The sequence below is a fragment of the Bos indicus genome, chromosome 8 (genome assembly GCF_029378745.1).
Source record: "Bos indicus isolate NIAB-ARS_2022 breed Sahiwal x Tharparkar chromosome 8, NIAB-ARS_B.indTharparkar_mat_pri_1.0, whole genome shotgun sequence".
Lineage (NCBI taxonomy): Eukaryota > Metazoa > Chordata > Mammalia > Artiodactyla > Bovidae > Bos > Bos indicus.
In genome coordinates this window covers 89,545,180-89,556,813 of record NC_091767.1, presented here as the reverse complement: position 1 = coordinate 89,556,813, position 11,634 = coordinate 89,545,180, and the positions used below count along the sequence as shown (strand labels likewise).

Sequence of the window (11,634 nt, the reverse complement as noted above, 5' to 3'; positions counted from 1 at the left end):
AATAGAAATGCAGATTACTCTAACAAGAAACTAGAAACTGTAAAAAGGAATGAATCAAAATTAGACAACTCAATTGCTGAGATAAAAACCAATCTAGAAGCAGTTAATACCAAACTAAGTAACACAGAAGAACAAGTAAGTGATCTGGAAAATAGAATAATGGAAATCACCCAATCAGAACAGCACACAGAAAGGCAAATGAAAACAAATGAAAGCAACATACGAGATTTGTGGGATAATATAAAGCATGAAAAATAAAGGTACCAGAAGGAGAAAAGAGAGAGAAGGGGATCAAAAATGTATTTGAAGAAATGATGGCTGAAAAATTCCCAAACTTCAAGAAGGAAATAGATATTCAGGTGCAGGAAGTACAGAGGGTCCCAAATAAGATGAATCCAAACAGACCCACACTCAGACATAAATATTAAAATAAAGAGTTGATATAATTAAAGAGAGGATTCTAAATGCAGCAGAAGCAGGGACAGAGGATGAGATAGTTGGATGGCTTCACCAACTCAGTGAACACAAGTTTGAGCAAACTCCAAGAGATAGTGAGGGGCAAGGAAACCTGATGTGCTACAGTTCATGGGGTTGCAGAGAGTTGGACACGACTTAATGACTGAACAAAGGTAGCAAGAGAGCCTTCAAAGGCCATCAGCTGATTTCTCTGCAGAAATTCTGCAGGCCAGAATGGAGTGGAATGATATATTCAAAGTCCTGAAAGAGGAAAACCCGCAACCAAGGATACCTTACCCAGGAAGATAAACATTTTGAATAGAGAGAAAGAATTTCTCAGAAAAGCAAAAGCCAGAAGAATGCAACAGTACTAAACCTATGCTAAAAGAAATATTGAAAGGTGTTTTCTAAATAGAGAAGGAGCAAGAATCCATAGAAAAGGGAAAATCACAATAGGAAAGGCAAATATATGAAACTATTGAAGATCACTTTAAAAAGTCAGTTGTTTAGTCACTAAGTTGTGTTGAACTCTTTTGCAACCCCATGGACTGTAGCCCACCAGGCTCCACCATCCATGGGATTTCCCAGGCAAGAATACTAGAGTGGGTTGCCATATCCTTCTTCAGGAGATCTTCCCAACTCAGGGATCAAACCCGGTTCTCCTGCATTGGGAGATGAATTCTTTACTACTGAGCCACCAGTTGTTCAGTCACTCAGTAGTGTCTGACTCTTTGCGACCCCATGAACGGCAGCATGCCAGGCTTCCCTGTCCTTCACCATCTTCCTGAATTTGCTCCAACTCATGTCCATTGAGTCAGTGATGCCATCCAACCATCTCATCCTCTGTCCCCTTCTCTTCCTGCCCTCGATCCTTCCCAGCATCAGGGTCTTTTCCAATGATTTGGCTCTTCACATCAGGTGGCCGAAGTATTGGAGCTTCAGCTTTAGCATCAGTTCATTCAATGAATATTCACGGTTGATTTCCTTTAGGATGGACTGGTTTGATCTCCTTGCTGTCCAAGGGACTCTCAAGAGTCTTCTCCAGTACCACAGTTCGAAAGCATCAATTCTTTGGCACTCAGCCTTCTTTATGTTCCAGCTGTTACACTGGAAAAAATCATACCTTTGGCTATCTGGAACTTTGTCAGCAAAATATGTCTCTGCTTCTTAATACACTGTCTAGGTTTGTCATAGCTTTTCTTCCAAGGAACAATGTCTTTTAACTTTATGGCTTCAGTCACTGTCCACAGTGATTTTGCAGTCTAAGAAAATAAAAGCTGTCACTGTTTCCATTTTTTCTTCTATTTGCTATGAAGTGATGGGACCAGACACCATGATCTTAGTTTTTTGAATATTGAGTTTTAAGCCAGCTTTTTCACTCTCCTCTTTTACCTTCATCAAGAGGCTCTTTAGTCCCTCTTGCTTTCTGCCACTAGAATGCTATCATCTGCATATCTGAGGTTGTTGATGTTTCTCCCCACAACCTTGATTCCAGCTTTGATTTATCCAACCCAGCATTTCACATGATGTATTCTGCATAGAAGTTAAATAAGCAGGATGACAATATACAGCCTTGTTGTACTCCTTTCCCAAAATTTGAACCAGTCCTTTGCTCCACGTCCAGTTCTAACTGTTGCTTATTGTCCTGCATACAGATTTCTCAGGAGGCAGGTAAGGTGGTCTGTTATTCCCATCTCTTGAAGAATTTTCCAAAGTTTGTTGTGATCCACACAGTCAAAGGCTTTTGCATAGTCAATGAAGCAGAAATAGATGTTTTTCCAGAATTCCCTTGCTTTCTCTATGATCCAACGAATACTGGCAAATTTTATCTCTGGTTCCGCTGCCTTTTCTAAATCCACTTTGTACATCTGGAAGTTCTCTGTACATCAGGAAGTATATCAGTCTCCTGAGAAACCTGTATGCAAGTCAAGAAGCAACAGTTAGAACCCTACATGGAACAACAGACTGTTTCAAAATTGGGGAAGGTATACATCAAGGTTATATACTGTCACCCTGCTTATTTAACTTCTACACAGTACATCATGGGAAATGCCAGGCTGGATGAATCACAAGCTGGAATCAAGATTGCTGGGAAAAATATCAACAAGTCCAGATATGCAGATGAAACCACTGTAATGGCAGAAAGCAAGAGGAACTAAACATCCTCTTGATGAAGGTGAAAGAGAAGAGTAAAAAAGCTGGCCTGAAACTCAACATTAAAAAAAGTAAGATCATGGCATCTGGTTCCATCAGTTCAGTTCAGTCGCTCAGTCGTGTCCAACTCTTTGCGACCCCATGAATCGCAGCACGCCAGGCCTCCCTGTCCATCGCCAACTCCCAGAGTTCACTCAGACTCACGTCCATCGAGTCAGTGATGCCATCCAGCCATCTCATCCTCTGTCGCCCCCTTCTCCTCCTGCCCCCAATCCCTCCCAGCCTCAGAGTCTTTTCCAATGAGTCAACTCTTCGCATGAGGTGGCCAAAGTACTGGACTTTCAGCTTCAGCATCTTTCCCTCCAAAGAAATCCCAGGGCTGATCTCCTTCAGAATGGACTGGTTGGATCTCCTTGCAGTCCAAGGGACTCTCAAGAGTCTTCTCCAACACTACAGTTCAAAAGCATCAATTCTTTGGCACTCAGCCTTCTTCACAGTCCAACTCTCACATCCATACATGACCACAGGAAAAACCATAGCCTTGACTAGATGGACCTTTGTTGGCAAAGTAATGTCTCTGCTTTTGAATATGCTATCTAGGTTGGTCATAACTTTCCTTCCAAGGAGTAAGCGTCTTTTAATTTCCTGGCTGCAGTCACCATCTGCAGTGATTTTGGAGCCCCCAAAAATAAAGTCTGACACTGTTTTCATCACTTCATGGCAAATAGAACAGGGAAAATGGAAACAGTGACAGACTTTATTTTCTTGGGCTCCAAAATCACTGCAGACAGAAACCGTAGCCATTATTGCAGAAATTATTAATAAAAGATGTTTGCTTCTTGGAAGGAAAACTATGACAAACCTAGACAGTGTATTAAAAAGCAGAGACATCACTTTGCTGACAAAGATCCATCTAGTCAAAGATATTGTTTTTCCAGTAGTCACATGTAGATGTGAAAGTTGGACTATAAAGAAGGCTGAGCACCGAAGCATTGATGCTTTCTAATTGTGATGTTAGAGAAGACTCTTGAGAGTCCTTTGGACTGGAAGGAGATCAAACCAGTCAATCCGAAAGGAAATTAACCTTGAATATTCATTGAATGGACTGATGCTGAAACTGAAACTCCAATACTTTGGCCACCTGTTGTGAAGAACTGACTCATTTGAAAAGACCCTGATGCTGGGAAAGATTGAGGGCAGGCAGAGAAAGCGGTGACAGAGGATGAGATGGTTGGATGGCATCACTGACTCAATGGACATGACTTTGAGCAAACTCTGGGAGATAGTGAAGGGCAGGGAAGCCTGGTGTGCTGCAGTCCATGGGGTCCTAAAGAGTCAGACATGACTAGTAGTTTGTAAAGGTGGCTCAGCTGGAGAAATATCCCCAGAGAGGCCAGTACTCCCTGCAGGGGGACGTCACATTTGTAGAGTTCACTGTTGAACCAGGGCACTGCCTTAAGCCAACACTTGTAGCAACTGCAAGGCTTATATGCCAGCAAACTGAAAGGCAGATGCATGTCATTCTTTTTTTTTTTTTTAAGGAGAGTAGTTTACAACTGCTGAGTTTGTGCATGCATGCTTAGTCGCTTCAGTTGTGTCCTAATCTGCAATCCCATGGACTGTAGCAAGCCAGGCTGCTCTGCCGACAGGCAACCATTGTCAGAGTCTGGTTACTGCACTAGGTTAGTAATTCTCATTCCTGCACAAGTTAAAGGCAGCAAGTTGGAAACTGTATTTTTAGTTTTGTATCCATTGCCCTACCAATGCCCAGTATTCTATGGCTGGTTTGAGACTGCCTCCAAGAGCCGTCAGACTCCTTTTCCTCAGCGGACCCCGAGAACTGCCCTCTGCATGTGTCAGAATGGGGCTATTGAGTGCACTGAGCCCCCAGATCACATTTGTTCTAACAGTGGGTGGCATCCTCCCATCTCCATGTGGCCTAGGGGAAGAAGAATGAGCACGTTGGGCCCCTGGAGGGCCTGGAAAGATAGGAAGAAAGTCTCCTGCCCTTGCAAGCAGACCCTGAGCCAGCAGCACCCCAGGACACTTCTGTCCCCTTCCTGGGAAGGGAAAGAGGCCTGCAGGATATTCCTGGTCTGTAGCAAGGCTGTGTCATGGCCTACATGGGGATGTTTATCTTAAGCTGCATCTTTGTTTTATGTGATTTTACAAATCCCTTTTTTTCTTTACAGTAAAAACTTAAAGAAGTACACAGATGAGATAAGAAAAATCCATGGAGGAGCCAAAAAGAACACCAGAAGCTAAGCGTCTATGGAGAGATGCCAGATGCTGTTGCCTCTACATGTCAGAAGTTGGGATGGAAAAATTCTACATAAAGAATACTTGCCTTTGTCTTTGGCCTTTTAGTTAAGAATTGAAGACAGTTTCCCTTGGTGGGGATACCAGTGGCTTCTGGATATGATTGCTTTGTGCTTGGTGTTGATAAAAATGTGAGCAGGCCTGGGAGTTGTATGGTTTTCTCATTATCCAAATGCTAGCTCCTTGAGGCCACCAAGTCTGGTCTGATGTGGAGCCTCCTCTATAGATGGATGTGAGGATGAAGTAAGATCAAATATTATAGCTGTGTTCATGCTTCCTGTTTACTCCCACCCAGCTTATCAAACTTCCTGCCAAAGTCAGGCCAACTGCTCTCCCAATGTGGCTGAAAGAACCCTCAGGACAGATGTGAGAGACTGGAGAGATGGGGATTCTTAGAATGCTAAACGTGAGAGCTGGAAACACCTCCTTCCATCTCTGCCCAAACTGGACAGCTCCTTATTAACTCATTATTAACTGGGGGATTTTTGCAGAAAGTAATGCCTGTGGCCAGCGATTTTTATTTTGCCTGGCCGAAAATTAATTCTGTTACTTCACTAACACTCTGCGGGGCCTTGCATTCAGTTGTTACACCTGATACACAAGTAAAGTCTTCTCCAGCACCAGGAGTTTCATTTTCACTTTCCATATAAGAATCAATCACTGAAGCTTTTTGTCTTTTTGTTGGTCTAATATTCCCATCATCTGAATCAGAACTAAGTTCTGAAGAACTATTATCTTCTGAGACACTGGTATATATGTCTCTCAGACAATCAGAGAAAGTATCTGGATAAAATTCACTGAAACATTCTTCTTCACTCAAAATTTTGCAATGCATCATGTTTGAAAATTTTATGGTAATTAACTTATGTTTATAATATGCACAAAGTTGGAACAAAACCCAACAGAGCAAAACGTGAATGATAATGACAATCATAAGTTGTATAATAATCAATGTTAAGCTCCAACAGCTTCATACAGTGATGTTAATTGTATCATTCTGTCAAAACATATTGTCGTGTCTCAGGTCAGTAATGTGTTAAGTCACCAGCAGTCTCACAGCCCAGTCATCTTCCTCCCTCCTTGCTCCAGAAGGAAATTAAATCAACCAATAGAAATAGACAAGTTAAAAAAAGACAACATGAAACTGGAAAGAGAAAATGAGGGTGGGGAAGCCTGGCTGGGCACATGGGCTGATCTGAGCCTGAGTCCCCAGGGAAAGGGCCCTGACTTTTGGGGTTCCCCAAGGCGGATCCCCATCTGTGCTGTCAGTCAGTGTAGGGCCCCTGAGTTCTGCTTGGCCATTGAGGCGCCCATGCTCCTGGGGAGTTGCAGCTTTTCTTTCTGTTTTTCCCTGTGCATTGAACTATCTCCAAATCCTATTTAGATTAGTTATCTTGAAATCAAAAGACCAACAATCACCAAACACACTGGAAGTGAGGAAAGTGCCCTCAATGGGCAGCATGGCCTGGACTGGATGTGAAGGCCCGCCCAGGAGCAGAGGAGAGCAAGAGGTGCTGCTGGCAGGTGGATGCTGAGGTCAGGCTCATGGGGCCTGGGAATGGGGTGGGAAGCCCAGCAAGTCCAGCTCCATTGTAAATTTAATGTGATGTGATAAGAAGTGGTTTTAAAGCAATCAACGTCATCTACCGTAGGCGTATTTTGTAACTTCACATAATTCTGTAAAATCCGGTTCACTTTTCCTAGACAATCACACAGACATTAAAGGTTTATGAACAGGGGGGAGCAGCAGAGACAGATGGATCTCTTTGCAGTGAAAGGAGAGGCATCACAGCAGCAAAATGTGTCTGTGGAAAAGAGAGTGCAGTTAAACTCACTCTGTTTCTTCGGTTTGATTAGTGGATTGGCTTGCTTCATCATGATTAGCCCTGGATCATCAATAGTCTCTATTCTTTAGCTCCTCTGATCAGCACAAGAGAAGGGATTTCCAGCATTACTTACAAAAATGAATTCTTCTGTAGCATGAAACAGACACTAGCACTGACCTTGAAGACCCCAGACTTCTCAGACTTCTGTTCTCAGGATCCTTTGTAGTCTCATGAATGACTGAGGAGCCAAAGACCTTTTATTCATGTATGGTGAATGTATTACTATTTACTGTATTAGAACTTAAAAATAATAAAATTTTTATGTGCATGCTGCATGCTAAGTTGCTTCAGTCATGTCCGACTCCTTGCGACCCTGTGGACTGTAGCCCTCCAGGCTCTTCTGTCTTTTGAAATCTCCAGACAAGAATATTGGAGTGGGTTGCCATGCCCTCCTCCTGGGGAGATTCCTGACCCAGGGATCGAACCTGAGTCTCCTGCATTGGCAGGTGGGTTCTTTAGCACTAGCACCATCTAAAATAACACTAATAAACCCATTACATGTTAATTCACATATTTTTAAAAAAATGATGTTTTACCAGTAATTATTTTGTTTGAAGAAGAGTGTCACTGTGTGCCTTTTTGCAAATCTCTTTAATGGCTGGCTTAATAAAAGATAGCTGGATTATAATATCTACTTCTGCATCCAATCTTCTGTGATGGGTTTTATTTTTCATTTTATTTATTTTTGGCTGCATTGAGTCTTCATTGCTGCACGCAGGCTTTCTCTAGTTGCTCTGTGCAGGCTTCTCATTGCTGCAGTTTCTCTTGTTGTGGAGCATGGGCTCTAGGCGTGCAGGCATGTGGTTCAGCAGTTGGTGCTTGAGGGTTCTAGGGCACAGGCTCAGTAGTTGTGGCCCATGGACTTAATTGCTTTGCTGCATACTATGGCATATGGGATCTTCCCAGATTAGGGATCGAACCCAGGTCTCCTGCATTGGCAGGCAGATTCTTTACCACTGAGCCACAAGGGAAGCCTGATAGGTTGTTTTGATTGAAGTATATGAAGAAAATCCAACCTCACTTAGATCTGTAGTTTTAAAAGAGAAGAGAATTTGAAAAGCCTTTCAGATAGTTGTGAATCCTTCTTTGATATGACATCAACACTTGACTAGTGGTAGCTTCTTAAAGGTTAGCTGCAATATGCAATCTGAAATCATATCAATGGACTTTTTGTCCTCCATTAAAATAAAATCAGTTAGAGTATGTTGCACTTTGAACAGATTTTTCAATCTGTGCATGGTTTTGTACAAAAATGCATTGGCCATTTGGAAAATATTGGTTCACTAAGGTACATGGAACTTCCAAATGTTGATCTAATTATTACAGAACATGAAACAAATCACAATTGTTAATATCACTACCCACCTCTCAAGTATTTTAATGATTGAAAGGCTCTTGAGCTCATGGTTCTTGGTATAAGCTTTTCAAAATTTCAATTTTTGCTTGAAAGATTGAATGGTATCACAGGCAACAAAAAATGTCAATCGTTTTTCTTGAATCGACAGGCTCCATTTATTCATTTCTGAGAAAACATCTGCCAAATACCCAAGTCTAAATATTCAGTTTGTCTGCTAATTGTTCTTTCAGGAAGAAATGATGTTCCATGAAAAAGTGGCTAGTTTGGCTTGCTATTCAAACAACTGCACAAGTGTTTTTCCTCAAGAAAACCATAGTGTTTTGGGATGCAACAAAAGTCCTTTTTGTGAACTTTCCATTTTGTCATACAGAATACAAAACACTTGTACTCAGAGATTGAGAGTTAATAAATTAATAACTCATAGCATCATCATGAGCGAAACTGGCCTTTGTTTTTTAAGTGTGTGAATGCGTGTGAGGGAGGAATATGATCTACAGTACAGTCTGGTGCTGCTGGCTTGATTCAGGTTGTGCCAGCACTTTTACCCATTGTTTCTTTTGTACCATTTGGGCAAATGTCAGTGCAATGAACGTGAATACCATTTTAGTGTTATTATGAAAACAGTTTCTACCCTGTAAGCCATCTGAAAGGCTCTTGGGTCACACAGTGTTCTGCAGAACATACTTTGAAAACCCCTGAGATAGGTTTTTTCTTTTTTCTTTCTTTCATTTTACTTTTTCTCTTTTTGATTTTTATTTCTTCTTCCAGTTTTATTGAGATATGTTACAGCACTGTATAAATTTAAGGTGTACAGTGTAATGATTGGAATGATCATCACAATAAGTTTAGTGAGCATGCTTCATCTCATATAGATACAAAATTAAAGAAAGAAAAATTTTTCATTGTTATGAGAACTCTTAGAATTTACTCTCCTAATGACTTTCATATATAACATGTTAATTGCTCAGTTGTGTCTGACTCTTTGTGACCCCATGGACTGTAGCCTGCCAGACTCCTCTGTCTGTGGAATTCTCCAGGCAAGAATACTGGAGTGGGTAGCCATTCCCTTTTCCAGGGGATCTCCCCAATCCAGGGACTTAACCCATGTTTCTTGCCTTGCAGGCAGATTCTTTTTGGTCTGAGCCACCAGGGAAGTCCCATCATATATATAACATACAACAATATTAATTAGTGGTTTACTTTTCTTATAAGCCATCTTGCCAGCCTTCTGGAGACAGGTAAGCTCCACACAGGGGGTTCTGCTTATTCCTTTTGTACCACTGAAAGAAGATTCCAGGAAAAGCCTTACTTCCCACTGGTCAGGCCTGCAGGAGGCTCAGAAAGGAAGCATTTGGGTTTTCATACTTCTTGGGTGGGTGGGGGGAATGGCAGCAGAGAGAATGGAGGATGGGGTTAGTGAGGGGAAGCCTCAGTGCCTGAACAAGGAAAGTATTTCTGGGCTTCACCATTTCTCATTTTAATAAAACAAAAGTCCACATTTCTGATTTTACAGTTTCTTTTTTAAAGAGAGGAACTACATATATTGCTTTGTTTCTGCGATACCTTATGAGACTTTTTGGAGGACTGAATAAGATAACACGAAATAGGGGATGCACATAACACAGTGCCTGGCACATATCATGGATTAAATGCCATCATCATCACATATACCAGGCATCCAGGGCCCTGCCTGAGCTGGCACAATCAGCCTTCCACCATCCTCTCCATCCACCCTCCTGACAAATGTCCACCCAAGCCAAATCGAGATGCTTGCCATTTCCTCTCCCCAGTCTGCTTGAGTTCAACTCCCACCACCTCTTTCTTGGGCTCCTGTCTCTACAAAGTCTCCCAATCCTCCTCCTTGAAATAACTGTCCTTCCTCTAGACTCATGTTATGTCCTGAATCATATCCCGCAAGGAATATATATCGATGTCCTGATCCCCAGAACTTCAGAATGTGACCTTATTTGGAAATAGGGGCATTGCAGATGTGATTAAAGTTAAAATGATGGTCTACTGCAGGAGACTGGGCCCATGATCCAGTGTGACCAGTGTCACCAAAAGGCCCTGTGAAGGTGGAGGGCTGGAGAGATGAATCTACAAGCCAAGGGACACCAGCAATTGCTGCAAACTCCTGGAAGCCAGAAAGAGGCGAGCATGGATTCCACTACTGGCTTCAGAGGGCAAGGGTTCCTCTTGGATCCCAGCTCTACTCTCTTTGCATTTTGATCTCTCTGACTTTATTTTACATACCTGTATTTTGTTTGTCGAAGCTTCTTGATAAGTCCCCCTTCTATCTGAAGGGGAGAAATCTGTGCTTCTCTGTGTTTTAGGCAGCAATGGCACCCCACTCCAGTACTCTTGCCTGGAAAATCCCATGGACGGAGGAGCCTGGTGGGCTCCAGTCCATGGGGTCGCTAAGAGTCGGACATGACTGAGCGACTTCACTTTCACTTTTCACTTTCATGCATTGGAGAAGGAAATGGCAACCCACTCCAGTGTTCTTGCCTGGAGAATCCCAGGGACGGTGGAGCCTGATGGGCTGCCGTCATGGGGTCACACAGAGTTGGACACGACTGAAGCGACTTAGCAGTAGCAGCAGCAGGATTACTGGGACTTCCCTGGTGGCTCAGTGGTAAAGAATCCACCTGCCAATGCAGTAGGATTCAATCCCTGGGTCGGGAAGATCCCCTCCCTGGAGGAGGGCATGGCAACCTACTCCATTATTCTTGCCTGGAGAATCCCATGGACAGAGGGGCCTGGCGTGCTACAGTCCAGGGGGTTGCAAAAGAGTCAGACATGACTTAGTGACTTAACAGCAACAGGATTACTCTCCTCAGAGATTGTTTTAGGGAATTCAAAGGCAAAGATGGGTTCTACCTGGTCTAAAACTCTTTCTTCACTGTCCTCCAGAATACCTGTTTCTGGAGACTTCCCTGTCAGTCCAGTGGTTAAGACTCTGTGCTTTCAAAGCAGGGCATTTGGATTTGATCCCTGGTTGGAGAATCAAGATCCTACAGGCTGTGTGGTATGGCCAAAAGAAAAAGCAATCCTGTTTCCCATGTGTATACCCATTATGGACCAGGAACTTGGCCTTTCTGGGAAATGGGTGAACTTTTGGATAATTTGGAACTGTTAATGGCCACTTTGGGGAAACTTCAATTTAGACAAGTCAACCTGAAGGGGCATCCTTGAAAAAAGGACCTCACATCTTTCAGAGACAGTGGAAAGCAGTCTTTGATTGGTATGCAGAAACAAAGACAAAATGATTCCAAAAATATCTTTTCTAAAAGAATCCTTACAGCATGCAAAAAAAAAAAAAAAAAAACTTCAGCAAAAAACTGGTCACCTGAGCAGGTAAACTTAGTCCAGCAGCCAGAAACACAGTTAGTATCCAGCTATTCTTTTGGGTTTTGTATTATTGTACCTGAGACATGGCTAAAATTTTTAAATGAAAGCTAT

At 42.5% G+C, this 11,634-nt stretch overlaps 1 protein-coding gene across 2 annotated transcripts in view; it reads right to left on the bottom strand.

Annotated features, from left to right (window-relative positions):
* Positions 1-424: 424 nt before the first annotated feature.
* Positions 425-11,634, bottom strand: part of LOC139184622 (uncharacterized) — a 24,260-nt gene continuing 13,050 nt past the window's right edge. The window contains exon 2 of one of the 2 annotated variants that reach the window (XR_011568165.1): positions 425-2,371. Coding sequence is in view for 1 of the 2 variants with exons in the window: in XM_070795194.1 (XP_070651295.1) it covers positions 7,837-7,842 (6 nt within the window). In the remaining variant the exon portion in view is untranslated. Of the gene's footprint in view, positions 2,372-7,455; positions 7,843-11,634 lie in introns of those variants that run through there. The other variant, XM_070795194.1, reaches the window with a different exon arrangement.